General features: G+C 34.3%; 1 protein-coding gene across 2 annotated transcripts in view; it reads left to right on the top strand.

The window, feature by feature from the left end:
- Positions 1–18,579, top strand: part of LOC132744967 (uncharacterized) — a 41,946-nt gene extending 23,367 nt beyond the window's left edge. Inside the window, exons 6-9 of one of the 2 annotated variants that reach the window (XM_060733777.1) lie at positions 3,115–3,336; positions 8,690–8,805; positions 13,714–15,842; positions 16,122–18,579. In XM_060733777.1, coding sequence (XP_060589760.1) covers positions 3,115–3,336; positions 8,690–8,805; positions 13,714–15,798 — 2,423 coding nt within the window. In that variant the 3' untranslated portion in view covers positions 15,799–15,842; positions 16,122–18,579. Of the gene's footprint in view, positions 1–3,114; positions 3,337–8,689; positions 8,806–13,713 lie in introns of both variants that reach the window. The other variant, XM_060733776.1, reaches the window with a different exon arrangement.
- The last annotated feature ends 362 nt before the right edge of the window (positions 18,580–18,941 follow it).

Raw genomic sequence — 18,941 nt, forward strand, 5'->3', positions numbered from 1 at the left:
TTACCATTTTCCTACTTGAATGCCTTGTTCAAAATATCCATAAAATTTACCAAAATGAGAGCCTGTGTACAAAGATTGCCTAAATTTTCTAAAAGGTACATGCAAACTGGATGGTCTTGTCAAATATAAAATACTTTTACCGTCTAGTGTTTATTTTATTAAGCTTAAAGTTAATAATAAATTTGGCATAATTTAGCCAATTAATACCGATAATAACTTTATAATTAAAATGAAACACTTTTTTCTACGAGAGACATATAAATAATAAATACCTATATTAATTAAATTATTAAACTTGTACACTTTTTTCTTCCTAAAAGGGATATTTAGTATATTATTTTCTGGTATTTGCTTCTGATTTTTAGATAATTTAATGACATGAACGCTTTGCGTTGACGATAACATGATCACCGTCATACGAACACATCTGAGGTTGTTATTATATTAAAAAACTCATCATTTATCAGTTATAAATTCTGCCAAATTAAATGTTTATTTGAGAGGTATATTGCACTTATCAACGCCGTCCATGTTCATTCTTTATCAAACTAAACTTTTATTACATTATTTTGCTAACTTTTAAAGTTTTTAAAGTTAACCTTTTATTATATGTCTTTTTAGTGATATAATCATTTTAAGTATCGAATACGCATTACCCAAGAGATACAATTTTAAACATTCTGCACCAGTGACTGGAATTCCGACAAGTAATCCTCTCAAGGCTTTGGATTATCAGCCCCCACCCCCGAAACAAGTTCTGTCCTGGCTAAATAGGATGATTTAACGTTGTTAAGTGATCTACCATACAGTGACCATATAAAACCATACCATATCGCCCGCTATTTTTGTTCAACAGCTTAACAACAGTGCAGGGACACGCAGAAGGTTGAAAATTAGCCTGCTGTAACCGGGATTGATTGATAAGTCTTTGCTACGTGTAATGCCAAGCCATTAGTCTGACCAGGATCTATACTGCTCGTTTTCGTCTCGGTAACCGGCCAATATAAAAGCTGGACATGTGCATTTAAAATCATGCAACAAGTTTAAGGATTAAACCCAGTTTATTTTCGCCTCAAAAACTGTGGCAGTGTGACAAGTCACCATTATGGTTAAAACAATATTTCACCCGTAATGAAAACTTTATACATTATTCACGTGAATATATGTGTTGTCGGTATGATTATTGGTGAAAAGTATTGTCATATTTTAATAAGTGTTGACGACTTTGCAATCGCTAGTTTTAAAATGAACTATGAATTTCAACACTTAGCGATAAAAGTGCTTTGCACGTGTACAGCATTGGGTGTTATATTTTCAACACAGATACTGTCTGTAGGAGATCGCCAAAGGCGTTCGGGCACGTGCAACAACGTTACATAAGTTATCATTTGTTTTGCCTGCAACCATCACTTCAAGATAATATGGCGTACACATTTAAAACAGCACGTTATTCGACTGCAACACTGCTATGGACGCAACATCATTTACGTTTTACTTGCAATCTAAATCTGGACTGTGTAGGGACGGGTCAACGTTTTCAAAAAGCCAGACAGGGTAGGAAAATGGAGGAATCTGAAAACTGAGTTGGTCATTATCTAAAGTAACACGAATGGTCAACGCTATGACAAAATTTTTAAAAATATCAAGTTACTATTCATACAGAATTCTAAACTTTGGAGTATTCAGCAAGGCGTCAGACATCACGTTTAGCCAGATAATTTCTTGCATAAAAACATTGACAATTACCTTGGCCTTCTTTACATAAAGATCATAAATGTTTAGTGTGAATTAGGCTGGGTGTCTAGTTCAAATTATCAGATTGAAACCTTTAAATTTTTGACCTCTGAAATACGCACCTGTTGGAATGGCCAATATATTACAACCGCACTCAAACAATGTTACGTCAACTCTATCAGGCAACTTATTTGGCAATGCATACGAAAAATGGAGGTCAACATTTGTTTAACAAACAAACGAAACTATTTTTGTCAGTATAGATTCGTAAGTACTCAAACTAAAGAGATAAGACTATTTTGCTGGGATTTTTGTTCGCTTCTTTTGGAAAAAAGTGTATCGGGTGTACCAGAGGACGGATGATCAGAAAAATGAATTAATGCTTCTCTATCAGCGTATAATTGACTCTTCCATACAATTTGCACCAGCAAAATTATATTTATAGTGATATTAAGGTATAAAGACGGCTAAACAATCAATAAATAAAAGAAATAATAGAATTTGGCTATTCGAAATGATATCTGTATATCATGTGCCCTTATCTGCACGAAATTTCATTAACACACATTATTACTTAATTACACCAAGTTCAAGGTCCTCCTGGTACTTGAAAAATGTTAAACGGTAATCAAAAGCCATGCAAAATAGTTATGACTATTACATGCCGTCTTCATCTTACTGATATTATAAAGACTCATCCTACTGATGACAAAGACTCTGTGATTTGATTAAAGTGAATTAATTAAAATGTTCACCTGATAGTAAACACCCCTCCTCTCCCAAATCTTTTTTATTCTTCTTCATATATTTATATCATTGCTTAATAACAAAAACCGGTATTCTAAAAAGTTATGGCCTGACATAAGCCTCTACTGTATACTGTCCCATGATCAATAAAAGTCCTTCGCTTCAAAATAATGAAATTTTAGTTTGTTAGTTAATAAGTATAGATATACGATTTTCACTTGGATTTATTTGATTTATAAAAAATCATTATGTAAATATAACTATGTTTTCAAATAGAAAAAAACATAAATAAGTCATACAAATGACATTGTTGTCATTGCAAATGGTCGTTCAGCTCTTTCAACCTAACCTTCAAAGGTGAAATCAATTTGTTTTCATTTAAACATAGAATATACATGTATTGATAACATTACTTTCAAATAAATGTATTAATGAAATATTCCATACTACTCTGATTAAGAAACAGAGTCGTAAATCATGTTGTAAATCAAGAGTTAAATACACGTAAATGAAGTCGGTGTGATGTTTTAATTTTGAAGAACAAGTCCGAAACTTTTAAACACTGACAATTTCAAAACTTACAAAATGCATTCGTTTGATATATTAATAATACATAGTTTATATTTTTTTTAGTTTCAGACTCTAGAGAAACAAAACCAAATAAAGGTGTTAGTCTACAGATTCAATGCTCCTCGATTGAAGGAATTCAGCACGTTTTGTCTGTTGCTGGAGATGCATCATCTGAAAAAAGCTTAATTGACATCTCTGACAAGATTTCAAGAGAAATCAAAGAATCTATTTCAGTAGATATCGTACCTGATATCCTGACGATAGGCGATGTTTCGAGAATGGAAGGTATGTTAATTGCGTTAAAAATGACAATGTCAACTGTATTTTAAATATTTTTGTTAATCTTGTTCTTTACATATTTCGATTTTTGTACACATATATGCCTCGGTATTCTAAAGGATAATACCCGGACATTACGCAAAGTTTTATAGATCTAATGAGATTCTGTGCCTTATTGTTTTGTAAGATTAAATTAAAAAAATATCGAACGCTGTTTTATCTATTTGTATATAATGATCTTAATGATATATATTCATATATTTGGAGCTCCACTTTTCGACAGCAAAATAATTATGATCTCATCGGCACTGGCAAACATGTTTGTGAAGGTATTTTTCTCAGAAACTGTCAATGCTTTTCACTTCAAACTTTGTTTACATGTTAATCATCATAATTTGCAGATAATTCTTTGTTACTTATTTATTTTTTAATCTTTTTTATTGAGGGTCATTTTCTCAGAATGTTTAACTTGATACTTCGTCAACATGTTAACTATCCCAACATGTACTACAATGCCATGTGTACGAATTGTGGTATGTAGCATTTCTTTGTTGACTTCTACAAAATTCATATAAATTATAGCCCTTTGGTCAAAATAAGCCTGGTTTGAGGGTCATGTAGTTAACATAGTATGTAAAGTACAAATTTCTTAAAATTCCTCTTCTTAGAATAACAATGCTAATTGTTAAGATGTTTTGCATGTAGAAACACCTTGTAGTCCTCTAAAGAAGCTATATAAATCAAGCCCGTAGTTTATTGATAGGCACCGCCACTTGGGCTTCTTCGGCTAAATCCACATGAAACACTTTTTAGTTTACATGTACGAACTATAAGTCCAGAGCTTTGATTTGATTATTTTCAATCATGCCTCAAGAGTAAAAAGGGTGCAGTCTTGAAGTAACTTAGTTAATAAGGGCTGACATAGAATCAAAATCTGAAAAAAGTGTGATCCCTCGGAAGCATTAATTACAACCAAATTACACGAAAATTGCAGAAATCGCTTTGATTTGAGTATGTACATGAGGGATAATGAAATAGTGCAACATCTCCCACGCCCTCAAACACCGATTTGATCGGTAAAGTACATTTTTGTCTTATTATCTGCAATAACGTATCTGAGAGAGAGCTTTGGTATTTTGAATTTAATAATTCCTAGCAGTTGTATACAAATATTTAAAAAAAATGCAGTAAGGGCAAAAAACAACAATAAAAAAACAAGAGAAAAAACAAAAACAAAAAACCCTTATGTATCGTTATTTCTGATTATTTGCAACGTATCTAAGGTAAGCGATCTTGGGCCACTATAACCCTCTTGTTTGACTCTGAATGTCTTGATAACCTTTTAATCAATGTATATTTCCTAAAAGCAATTTAAAATGTTCTGTTAAAAATAACTTGAATTTTCGTCTTTCCTTTTTTCAAACTATGTAGCACTGAGAAAAGAAGAGTATGCTGTTCGCGGACATACCTCTTTCAATACGTGTGGTCTTCCTTCCTCCCTTCATCCGTCACTGTCCGTTCGTCACACTCATGTCCGGAGTATAACTTGGGCAGGAATATCATTTATACTTCGAATGAATAGTGATAGAGTCCATTGTGATGAAGTGAAATTTTAGAGAAGCATAACTCTACCTTGTTTTTTCTATATAATCTCCCTAAAGTTCAAAATGCTCATTGAACTACAAACAGTAGAGACAAGAGAGTAATTAAAATGTCAAAGAACCATAATCTACAATACTTAGTTTTCACAGTATCTCCCATATTAATATTTTATAATGCTTGATCGGAGAATATTTTGAAAAATATTGAAGGAATTTGATGAAAGCTTCGCACAGTGCTGGGAGTGCAGTGTACAAAAAACATACTTCTACATTATTTAATTTTCGAATTATCGCCCTTTTTGATGCTTAAAGTATTTGATAATCCCGTCCGGAGTATAACTTCCAAATCTCTTAATGATTTTACTGAAACTACGCACGGTTACGAAAACTAGGTAATGCAAGTGCAGTGTTCAAAAACAATTAGCTCTGTCCGGTTAGCTCAAAAGGCATAGCGTTGGACTCTGAATCCAAACCGAACGGTGCAGATCACTTTTGTTGCAATTGATCTTGAATTTTTTACTACGGTCATTCGCACTGTACCTCTGCTCTGTCATGTACAGAAGTTATAAGTTCCTTAAGACAACTGCTACTGGTAAACGACTTAAAACACTTCCCAGGAACGATGCATTGCTTATATGTGCTCTGGTAAATTCAGTTTGGCCTACTGCCGTGCTCCGGAGTGAAAGCTACAAACACCACCACCACTAAGGAACAATAACTCTACATAACTTAGTGTTTGACTGATTTACCTGTATGAAACTTTAATAATTTTGTCAAGGTAATAACCTGAAATGTATTGAATGTTTCATTAACATATCACATTGTGATATCAACTAGAGAGGGAATGTGTGCTGTCTAAAATTCATTTCCGCTGCCGTGCTTGATTTTTGAATTTTCTCCTTATAATCCTTGTTGCACTTTCCGTGGTTGTATTTTATAGACTTTATCTGTTTCTTCTTTTGATGTCATTCATTCCGTAATGCTTTTATGTGGCTATTTTCTTTTGTGTGGCTAAAAAGAACAATAGAGAGAACAATATAATAGCCACATTATTACTGCCCCATTAGAACTTCCGTCCGTCTGTCTGTCTGTGTGTCCCCACTTCTATTGTGTCCGGACTGAAACTTTCGCATGCATTGAAGGATTTTAGAATGACTAAGTATAAATGCTTACCACATCAAGACGATGTGTTGCGTCCAAGAATCACAACCCTACCTCAAAGGTTAAAGTCACACTAACATTTTGAAGTTTCATTTTGTAACAATTAGAGTTTATAGGTACACACATTTGTGTCCGAAATGTAACTTTGTCATGCATCGAATGACTTTTAGCTCACCTGAGCTTGCTCAGGGTGAGCTTTTAGGATCGGTGAATGTCCATCGTCCGTCGTACGTCCACAATTGCTTGTGAACACTCTAGCGGTCACATTTTTGAACCAATTATCATCAAACTTTGTCAGGATGCTTGTTTAGTCAATTGCTTGGATGAGTTCGAACATGGGTCATCTCCGATGAAAATCTAGGTCACAGGAGCTATAAATAGAAAAACCTTGTGAACACTCTAGCGGTCACATTTTTGAACCAATCATCATCAAACTTGGTCAGAATGCTTGTCTAGTCAATTGCTTGGATGAGTTCGAACATGGGTCATCTCTGATCAAAAACTAGGTCACAGGAGCTAAAAATAGAAAAACCTTGTGAACACTCTAGTGGTCACATTTTTGACCCAATCATCATCAAACTTGGTAAGGATGCTTCTCTAGTTGATAGCTCGGATGAGTTCGAACATGGGTCATCTCGGATGAAAAAGTAGGTCACCGGAGCTAAAAATAGAAAAACCTTGTTAACACTCTAGGGTCACATTTTTGCATCAATCATCATCAAACTTGGTCAAGATGCTTGTCTAGGTGATAGCTCGGATGAGTACGAACATGGGTCATCTCGGATGAAAAAGTAGGTCACCGGAACTAAAAATAGAAAAACCTTGTTAACACTCTAGTGGTCACAATTTTGACTCAATTGTCATCAAACTTGGTCAGGAAACTTGTCAAGGTCATTCCTGGGAATAAATTGAACATGGGTCATCTCGGATGAAAAAGTAGGTCACCGGAGCTAAAAATAGAAAAATCTTGTTAACACTCTAGTGGCTACTGTTGTGATCCAAATATTCTGTTAATTGGTCTGAAAGTTTGTTTTGATGATTTCTAAGTCAAGTTCGAACATGGGTCATCTTGGATGAAAAACTAGGTCACACCGCCCAAATATGGAAAAACCTTGTTAACATTCTAGTGGTCACATTTTCGACTCAATTATCATCAAACTTGGTCAGGATGCTTGTCTAGGTAATTGCTTGGATGAGTTTGAAATCGCATGTGGAACTAGGTCACCGGAGCTAAAAATAGAAAAATCTTGTTAACACTCTAGTTGCTACTGTTTTGATCCAAGTATCCTGGAAATTGGTCTGAAAGTTTGTTTTGTTTTGATGATTTCTAGGTCAAGTTTGAATATGTGTCACCTGGGTAAAAAACTAGGTCGCACTGCTCAAATATGGATAATCCTTGTTAACACTGTAGTGGTCACATTTTTGGCTCACCTGCCATGAGACTTGGTCAGAATGCTTGTCTAGGTAATTGTTTGGATGATTTTGATAAGTCAGGTGAGCGATCTAGGGCCATCATGGCCCTCTTGTTTAATAACAAGGCAAAAATGTCCACCACGTCAAGACAATGTGTTGCGTTCAGAATCACGTCCCTACCTAAAAGGTCATGGTCACACTTCTATTTTGAAGTTCACTTTATCACAATTAGAGTAAATAGGTACAGACATTCGTGTCCGGACTGTAACTTTGTCATGCATTTAAAATAAAAAGGCAAAAATGTCTACCACATCAAAACAACATAATGCGTCCAAGACCCATGTCTCTACCTCAAAGGTCAAGGTCACACTTAAAGTTTGAAGGTACTTAGTTTTTAGATACACATTCATATCCGGACTGAAACTTTGTCATGCATGGAAGGATTTTAAACTTTGCACAAATGTCTACCACATCAAACCGGTGTGTCGCGGCTAAGGCTCATGTCCGTCTGTCCGTCCGTCCATCTATGCGTACCCAATTACACAACAATCATGTCCAGACTGTAACTTAAGGATTTTGAAATAACTTGGCAAAAATGTCTCTCACATGACAATGCTGTGTTGCGTCCAAGAACGACGTCCCTTCTTCATAGGTCGAGGTCACTATTATATTTTGAAGGTTCACACTTTCACAATTAGATATTATAATAATACACATTCGTGTCCGGACTATAACTTTGTCATGCATTGAAGAGTTTTAAAATAACTTGGCACAAATGTCTACCACATCAGGATAACCTGTAAGACCCAAGGTCACTCTAATAGTTTGAAGGTACTTATGCCCATAAGAAAAGTTTGAAAGTACACATTTGTTTCCAAACTGTAACTTTGTCATGCATTGAAGAATTTGAAATAACTTGGCATGAATTTCTACAACACCAAGATGATTGGTCGCATCCAAGACCCTTGTCCTAAGGTGTTAAGTTTGCTATAAATAGCACTTCATTTCACAAGAACAATATTAAGAAATAAGTATTTTTCATTCTCTTTTCTTTCCATAATGCCTGCATGCTTAAGATATCTTTTCGGAGGCATTCGTCACTTGCATAACTGCTCTTGTTTCCAAATAAGACAACTGAACATGTTTTTGACTTTTATTCATTTTATCAAAAATATGACTTTCAGAAATATTCGAATACAATGGCACAAGAAACGTGGATAAAAATGCTACTGAAATGTATGTCGATGACACAAATTCAGAGATGGCACATCGACAAGTATGGACTTCAAACCAGACACCGGTAAGTTAAGAGTTCAATTTTTAATCTTAAAGTCATTTTTAATAGTACTGTAATTTTTACAAAGACCAAGAAGGAAAATTTAAACTAGTGCATATTTGAAAATTGCACTCAAAGTTAAAACACCTCATAAAAAAAAATCCCGGAGAATTTTTTTTTTAATTATCTGCCATTAAAAATTGTGTTTTTGCAATTTTAGATAATTTATCACAAAATACATGTACTTTATAAGTGAATACTGATATAACCCGGCTAGTTATCCCCCGCCGATGGAATCGGGAGGGGGATATAGTTTTGGCGTTGTCCGTCCGTCCGTCCATCCGTCCGTCCGAATTTCGTTTCCGGAGTAGTTCTCTGCAACTACTGGCTGGAATTCAACGAAACTTTATGGGAATCATCAATATCAAGAGGAGATGCGCATATCGTCGGCTTGTTCCGGTCCGACCCTTTAACTCAGAGTTATTGCCCTTGATTAGTTATGCAGTATGCATATGGAGTAAAAATCGTTTCCGCGCTACTTCGCTGGAATTCAACGAAACTTTATGGGAACCTTCAATACCAAGAGGAAATGCGCATATCGTCGGCTTGTTCGGGTCAGACACTTTAACTCAGAGTTATGGCCCTTGATTAGTTATGCAATATGCATATGGAGTAAAAATCGTTTCCGGAGTAGTTCTCTGCAACTACTGGCTGGAATTCAACGAAACTTTATGGGAATCATCAATATCAAGAGGAGATGCGCATATCGTCGGCTTGTTCTGGTCAGACACTTTAACTCAGAGTTATGGCCCTTGATTAGTTATGTAGTATACATATAGAGTAAAAATCGTTTCCGCACTACTTCTCTGCAACTATTGGCTGGAATTCAACGAAACTTAATGTGAATCATCAATACCAAGAGGAGATGCGCATATCGTCAGCTTGTTCTAGTCAGACACTTTAACTCAGAGTTATGGCCCTTGATTAGTTATGTAGTATGCATATAGAGTGAAAATCGTTTCCGCACTACTTCTCTGCAACTACTGGCTGGAATTCAACGAAACTTTATGGGAACCTTCAATACCAAGAGGAGATGCGCATATCGTCGGCTTGTTTCGGTCAGACACTTTAACTCAGAGTTATGGCCCTTGATTAGTTATGCAGTATCCATATAGAAAAATATTTTTCTCGCTACTTCTCTGCTACTACTGGCTGGAATTCAATGAAACTTTATGGGATACTAAGAGGAGATGTGCATATAGTCGCCTTGTTCCAGTCAGATACTTATAACTCAGATTTATGGCCCTTGATTAGTTATGTAGTATGCATACATCTCATTGGCATTTCCAGATTTTACTATTTAACACAAAGTTATGGCTCTGTTATTGCCCTGAATATTTATCAAGTTCAAAGAATATTACTGTTTATGCCATGATTAATATATAAATAAAGCCTTATGTCTTCAGTTGTTGTGTCAATAATAACCAGTACTCGGCGGGGGATATAAATTCAACGAATTTGCTTGTCTTCATTTTTTTTTCATAAAAAACAAACCAAATCTGCAATTCTATTATTGCATGCTCACCGAATGGTAATTACATGCGATATATACATACATGGATAATTCATCGTCTTATGTCCGTCTTTTTAACCAGGTTTTCAATTTTGAAAATCCTGGTTATTAGATTGGGGTATGGCGGGCGGATGGGCGGATGGGCGGATGGGCGGGCGGGCGTCAAACGAAATTGTGTCCGCTCTGTAACTCTTCAACCCTTTGAAGAATTTTGATGAAACTTCAGACAAATGTTTACCACATCAAGATGACGTGCAGAACGCATGTTCCGCATGGCTGGCTCCAAGGTCAAGGTCACAGTGACATTAACATTGAAAATCCTGTCCGCTCTGTAACTCTTCAACCTTTTGAAGAATTTTGATGAAACTTCAGACAAATGTTTACCACATCAAGATGACGTGCAGAACGCATGTTCCGCATGGCTGGCTCCAAGGTCAAGGTCACAGTGACATTAACATTGAAAATCCTGTTTACATGATTTTAACTTCGGGCGTCAAACGAAATTGTGTCCGCTCTGTAACTCTTCAACCCTTTGAAGAATTTTGATGAAACTTCAGACAAATGTTTACCACATCAAGATGACGTGCAGAACGCATGTTCCGCATGGCTGGCTCCAAGGTCAAGGTCACAGTGACATTAACATTGAAAATCCTGTCCGCTCTGTAACTCTTCAACCCTTTGAAGAATTTTGATGAAACTTCAGACAAATGTTTACCACATCAAGATGACGTGCAGAACGCATGTTCCGCATGGCTGGCTCCAAGGTCAAGGTCACAGTGACATTAACATTGAAAATCCTGTTTACATGATTTTAACTTCGGGCGTCAAACGAAATTGTGTCCGCTCTGTAACTCTTCAACCCTTTGAAGAATTTTGATGAAACTTCAGACAAATGTTTACCACATCAAGATGACGTGCAGAACGCATGTTCCGCATGGCTGGCTCCAAGGTCAAGGTCACAGTGACATTAACATTGAAAATCCTGTCCGCTCTGTAACTCTTCAACCCTTTGAAGAATTTTGATGAAACTTCAGACAAATGTTTACCGCATCAAGATGACGTGCAGAACGCATGTTCCGCATGGCTGGCTCCAAGGTCAAGGTCACAGTGACATTAACATTGAAAATCCTGTTTACATGATTTTAACTTGATTTGGCAGTCAAAGGTCATATCATCTTTGGAGGTAATTTAAAAAAGATATGATATATTATTTCATGTCTACTTTGTAACTTGTTTTTCATTATACAGAATTATCAATATAATTATAGTGAACAAATTCTTCTGTGCTGAACTCGTCCTACATTTCTCAACGGATTTTGTTCAAACTTTCACAGAAGCTTTGTCATCAAGCACCCTGGCACATATTGTCGGGGTTTTGTGATTGGATAGTTTTTGACCTAATTATGGCCCTTTATTTTTTTCCTTATACATAATATTATAGTGAACACTTCTTCAGTGGCAATTCCTCCTACATTATTCATGTTTTACATTGCACATAGTTACATTGTTTGTTGCTTGTATTTGTATTTCAAATACAACATATTTATCTACAATGGTGATAATTGAAAACCTGGTTTCATGGCATTGCCATGTTTCTTGTGTTTATATTTTTCTAACAAGGACATAAAATATTGCAGACATCTCGTTCCTTCAAGCTCTATCAATTTTTTTTATGTTGCTTCATTCGTTGCAAATGGTTGCCATGGAACAAAAAGAACAAATTAAAAAAAAAGAAATGTCTTGATGAAAAACACAGTTTCCAAAAATTACTTAATTGTCATTGAGATAAACTGTCTTTGCTTCTTTTGTTTGCTGGAAATTGTTATAATGAAAGTGAATGTGTATTTTGTCTGGAATAGAGAAAAACAAATCCCTTAAGAAAGTCCAACACCTCAAAATTGAAAATTTTGCAGACTCGGTGTAATTGAGTCTGTTCATGAAAGGAAGGTGCAAGTAACCGACCACGCCCACTCCAAGCATCGGATTAAGCATAATTTAAGATTTGAACAAGCAAATGGGGCAATTTTGAATTAAGAAACATCCACAGAAAACAAAATACTACATTGTTTGCATTTTGCTACCTTAACGACACATAACTGTGAATTCAGCTGTACTTTCGTCGGTATTTAAACATAAAATATCCTTTAAATCCATTATAAAAATATTATTCAAGGCATGTTTTATATTTTTAAAATGGATTTCTGAGGCATAATGTGCCCTTTACAAAATAAGACGTTTTCTTTACAAATTTCTAAATAATGGACTGTGTTTTAACAAAAGTCTCAGGATTAACAGTATAATACGAATTGATATGTACAATTACATCCAAACACCTTTTTATATATATTTAAAATATTGATAAGATTAATCTGTAAGAAATTTGGCTATAATTGCCTTAATTTATTTATTTACTTTTTCAAAGATTAGGTAGAGGAATACTTATGATAAAACCAAAATTTCAAAAATAAAAAAGCCATTTACCTTTAAATCAATTCGACCGCTAAAGTCGAATTTGTTGTATACTGCTGAAATTGTCAACACTCAATTTTCTATGCATTTGATTAATTCTTGGACAAAACAACATCTTTGATATAACGGACATGAGAAATATTTCAAACATGGCCACACCGGCATTTTGAATAATTTAAGAAAGACCTTGATCTGTAAATGACTTTGACTGTATTTTAAATTACTATATTTTACATAAGAAAATGATTGTTTTTTCGAACATTCTTTTCTACAATATTCTTCGTCCGATGTGATTTTGATTTATTTCAATTTGATATACTTTATATATATTTGTACATCGCAATTATTTTCTTCTGAGTGCATATTTATCCTTTAATATGAGTATGACCCTGGTCTGTTTTTACCTCTATTTTGCACAAGAAAAATGATTTTTTTCTTCGAAACATCTTTTTTACAATATTTATGGTTCGATGTCATTCTGATTTAGAAATAAGACAATATCAAGCGTGCATTTTTCGCGGAAATGGTACGGACTTTAATTTTTTTTATGTTTTTTTTTTTGTTAGTACAGTGCATTTTATATTAGTATCAGCTTCCCTTGTAAAACAAGAATAATTCTCATTTTGTTTTATGAATTTCTTAACTTTTAAAGATCTTTTTGAACGGTAGGTCGATTTTAACACATTTATCTTGAATACTATATTTTAAATTAATTGCTATTTCAATACTTTATATATAATTCGTATATCGCAACTATTTACTTATGTAGGTATATCTATCCTTTTGACCTATCATTTCTAGAGCGGTTACACAAATGAGGTTATATATTTGTATATTAAATTTGCAAAGTTATACTCTTATAGCATTACTTTTTAACATGTTTATTTCAGAGAAAACGCAGGCACTCCAATGTCCTTGATTCGTTCGATTATGATGTACAAAATTATGAAATTTACCAAAAAGTTTTATCTGAAGGTGTAGAAAAAGATAATTCCATTCGTGTAAATGTTGTTGGTAATTTCGCCCAAGGCAAGACATCATTGGTCAATATTCTTGTTGGAAAAGATTTGGAGAGTGTTCAAAGCACCAATAGTGTTGAGATAAGTAGCTGTAAATACTCTTATGATCACGAAGGTGTTAAGTTTTGTTCACAGATATCTTCATCGGACGACATCAAATACCAAAGGTTTTGTGGGTCATTCGAACATATTTTGAAAGTTGGGAACAAATCAAATCAAAGTACCGACAATTCAAAACTTATCAAATTAAACGAAGAAAGTGGAAGCTTGCAAGGAAACATCAGAAGAACAGGACTAAAGAAATATATTGGAAATTGCTCACCTAAATCAAGAGATTATCGTGAAGTTTCAAGATTGCTGCCATATGACCCCTTGGATGCTGATGGAGACGTACATTTCTGGGATTTTGGGGGTCAGTTTGTCTTTTATGCAACACATACCTTATTTCACAGTAAGGCTTCTGTTTATCTCATGGTTTTCGATTTAACCAAATCGTTATCTGATGTTATAGAGGATCCTGAATTTCCAAATGAATCTGTAGGAAAAAGCATACAACAGAGTGCAGAATTCTGGATCAGATCTATACATACTTACGTTGGATCCGACGATGGTTTACAACCTCCAGTCATTCTAGTAGGTACTCATAAAGACTTACTCAAAGGCAATGAAAACATGAATCAGAACTCTGCAGACCATTATTTTGAAGAAATAAGGATGCTTTTTGAGGATACGCCAATGATCAATCACATTCAGGGAAAGCATTTCACTGTCGATTGCACCAATCCTTGCGACGGTAGTATTGGTGAACTGCGGAAAGAAATTATACGTCTTGGTTCTAGTTCTAATTTACATGGACAATTTATTCCTGCAAGGTGGTCACCTCTTGAAAAAGAATTGCTTGCAAAGAAACATAAGAACATAATTCTGTATAGCGAAGTCGTGGAAATTGATGAAAAAAACGAGTTTCCGCTAAAAGACGAAGAAAAAATAAAACAATTTCTCCTCTATCATCATACAAAAGGAAACCTAATTTACTTTGACGAAGAACCACTAGCAGCATACGTTGTTCTGGACACGCAGTATGTTATTGACGCATTTAAATGTATTATAACATCAGAGAGATTTTGCAAGAGAGAACCAACATATCGCCCTCTTTGGAAGACTCTTAGACAGGAAGCAAAGTTAAACATGCTATTGCTGGAGAAAGTTTGGAGTACCGATGCTAAAAACAACTTTCTGGAACACAAAGACGTGCTACTGATGCTGATGAAAAGAACTCATATTATTTTGGAAGCATTGAGTTATGACGACGGAACTGAAGAGACTAAAGGACTTGGGTGGTATGTTGTACCATGTTTTCTTCGCTCATACAGAACTAATAATACTCTAAAAGAATTTGTCACCGGAAGACAACAGACTATGCTGAAGTTTGTAATGTCCTTTAATATCTACCCGGTTGTGGAATTAGTGTACTATCGTGTCATTGCAGCTTTGATTGGAAAATGGGAGATTGTGTCCGTTCAAGTTTCCGAATTGGAGAAGCAGGTGTTACTGTTTGATAATCTGGGTGTATTCAAACTTGATCGTCAGCATGTCGGAATAATTGAACTTCACCAAGGTTCTATTGATTTACGGGTGCAAAACCTTTGTAATTCGGGTATTAGTGCTGCTATTGTCGACTTGTTTCGGCGATTTGTGGTTTCAAACGTCATGAACGAATTCAGAAAACATAGGCAGACGTCAACAATGCGAAGAACCCTCTTTGAGATATGCTTTAAGTGCAACCACGAAAGTCACGGCTTAGATGGAAGTCAACAGACTGTGTCAGTTGAAGACCTTAAAGGAACAATGGTTGAACCATGCCCAGATATCGTGAGTGGTCATACAATAAACACACGAAAGGCACTTTATGAATGGTTTCCAGATGACCTGAACATAGATTGGAAACTGATTTGAGGAAATAGCATCCAAAAATAACATCAAAGTAGCGAAAAAGACAAGTAAGAATTTATAAATTTGCCTCGGCAAGTGTCGGAGAAATTTTTTAAAACTTTGATCGAATTAGCAGAACACTTAATTAAATAAGTTAACTCATGGACTGTGTTTTTTGTTTTATATATATATATATATATATTAACCCAAGATATTTTTCCAGAATGTAAATGTGTTGATGGTATAATACAAATCATACTTTTTGTTTTATATTTTATTTATAATTTAGATATAATAAGCTAATTTATCAGTTTCCTATGATTTATAGTTTTCCTTCGTTATTGAAGGTACTGTGCGTGAAATCTAAGAGACTAAATATGACAATGACTGCGTTACTCAGATGAGCAGAAAAGTCGTACCGTATCTGATTTGAAGATAAAAAAGAACATTTTATCATTAGAAATAATGAGTGTTACATTTTAGTTAAATCGGGTAAAGAATAATAATAAAATATATAAATACAAGAAAGGTTGGCGTTCAAAGTTCATATTTGATTAAAAATTATAACCATATAAATGAAGATTTAGAAACATAACGTTTACGACAGAAATGAGAAGTTGATAGAAATTTGATAGTTATAGCCCGGGGGTCAATATTGGCCCAGCCCAAGGGGGTCATAGGTTTTCCTTATATGTATATAATAAAAACTAAAAATTCTTCTTGTCTGAAAGTACAAGACTTAGAGCTTAGATATTTGGTATGTAATATAACCTATAGGTCCTCTACCAAAGTTGTTCAAGTTATAGTCCTGGGGGCAAAATTGGCCCCGCCCCAGGGGTTAATAGGTTTTCCTTATATGTATATAGTAAATACTTAAAAAATTCTCTTGTTTGAAGGAACAAGGCTTAGAGCTTAGATATTTAGTATATAATATAATCTATAGGTCCTCTACCAAAGTTGTTCAAATTATAGCCCTGGGGTCAAAATTGACCCCGCCCCAGGGGGTCATAGGTTTTCCTTATATGTATATTCTAAAAACTTGAAAATCTTCTCCTTTGAATTGACAAAGGCTAGAGGTTAGATATTTGGCATGTTGCATTGTGTAGTTGAACTCTACCAAGATTGGTTCAAATTATAGCCCTTGGGTCAAATTTGAATTAAGACCTGGTAACTTCACTTTTGTATATCAATTGCATTTAGTACCCAGGTGAGCGCGTTTGGGCCAATGGCCCCCTTGTTTTAAAATGTGAACGACAACATATGTGTAACAACTCTGCGAGTATCCGAAAAAAAACCTCTCATTCATTATTCCTTCCACGTTCGCCACTATGTGAAAGATTGTAAACCCTAGAAAAAATTGATGTATGAACTATTATATCTAATCACATACTTTGATTTATTTTGTTTTACTCTAATAATATGTTTTTTTAGAATACATGTATTTATATTTTTTATGGACCGGCAACTTTACAACTTCTGAAATATTTTGATATAATTGATTTTTTATGAAAATGTAGAAGGAAAGTAAAGTACAGCTGTGTTAGCATGTGTATTCAATAAGCTCAGCACGAATTACAGAGTTTTCCTTCCTATAATTATTGTTCATGTTGAAAAAAAATTGACCATTGGAAATAAAATAGTCGGCTATAATCGAAAAAAAGACATAAACCATTGGGTTAATTACCATAATGTTTGTATCTTATTATATAATAATTTTTCATATTTTATAAATGTAACATTTTGTTTGTTGAAAATCATGCCAGCAGTACCTATTGAAAATATCATTGTTGCACATTTGAAAAAGCAACGTATTTGTACATTTTAACAATTAGCTTTTTATATTTATTTTCTCACATCACAGTTATTTAAGATTGTTTTTTATCATGGCGTGCTTAAGATGATTTCTGTGTGAATATTTAAAGAAATATTTAGCTGTGAGTGACATAAAATGTTAAAGTACCATGCCTCCAGAATCATGCTTATTTTCATGAAAATTTTGAAAAATGTTTTTTTAATGAGGAAAATATTTGAAGAGAAAAAAGACATTTTACACGTTGCAAATGACACTTACGTTCAACTTAAATTACCCAAAAGAGGTCAAAATAAGCAAGCCCTTACTGCCTTATTCACGCATTAGAAATATGGGAATACATACAGCAACTGCAAGATCCGTCCTTAGTCGCACATAGCATGACTGAATCATGAATCTTTTTTCTTTTCTTAAACTCTTAATACGTTTCCCTCAAGTTTATTTTTCTTGAAATATTTGGGCTAATCTGGAGGCATGCAACTTTAATTGATGTGTTGTAAATTTGAAAGAAGTGGTTTTTTATTATACAAATCCATTATTTTTTTGTGTACTCAGTGTATATTACTAAAATCACTTAAAACATAAAATTAACCTCGGCATAAGTCTATAATTATTATATCGTTTGTCAATTAATAACAAACTATATTTTGTTCATCTTTTGAAATCCAAATAAATAATAACAAGCAATTATCATAGTATTGCAAGCAATCCATAAGTCCCCTACCGGTTAGAACCCCATCAACATTCTGAAGGGCCATTGGCCATTCACTAATGTTTCAATTTTTCTCTATTTTAAGTAAATTTGTTGGAAAAGTTCTTTAAAAGTGATCACAGGAAACAGTTGTTATGAACAGACAGACAGACGGACTGAAGGACACTCTAAAGTTAATATTTGAAACATCCCTGTTACCAAAATATAACATTTTAAAAGCAAAATTCTTAAAGAGGAGATAACTCTTGAATTAAAGATGCAATTTTATAAAAATTTTCAGCTCTTTTTGACTAATCACAAATATTGTTATATTTGCCATGTTTTAAGCCTATTTGTTGCCAAGGCAACAGATATTTTTTCAAAATAGGAAGAACAGATAAGACATGCATAATCTCAAGACTGCTATCTACCCATATGTCAAGTTTCATAAAAATATTTCCAGAACTTTTTGAGTTATCACTGGATTCAGTTTATGTGTAAAATTTGCCATATTTTCAGTCTATGTGTTGCCATAGCAACCAGAATTTTCAACATAGGAAGAAAAGAAAAAGACGTGCATAATCTCAAGACTGCTATCTACCCATATGTCAAGTTTCATAAAAATATTTCCAGTACTTTTTGCGTTATCACTGGATCCAGTTTATG

Source organism: Ruditapes philippinarum, unplaced genomic scaffold, assembly GCF_026571515.1.
Source record: "Ruditapes philippinarum isolate M1 unplaced genomic scaffold, ASM2657151v2 ctg610_1_1_1_1, whole genome shotgun sequence".
Classification (NCBI taxonomy): domain Eukaryota; kingdom Metazoa; phylum Mollusca; class Bivalvia; order Venerida; family Veneridae; genus Ruditapes; species Ruditapes philippinarum.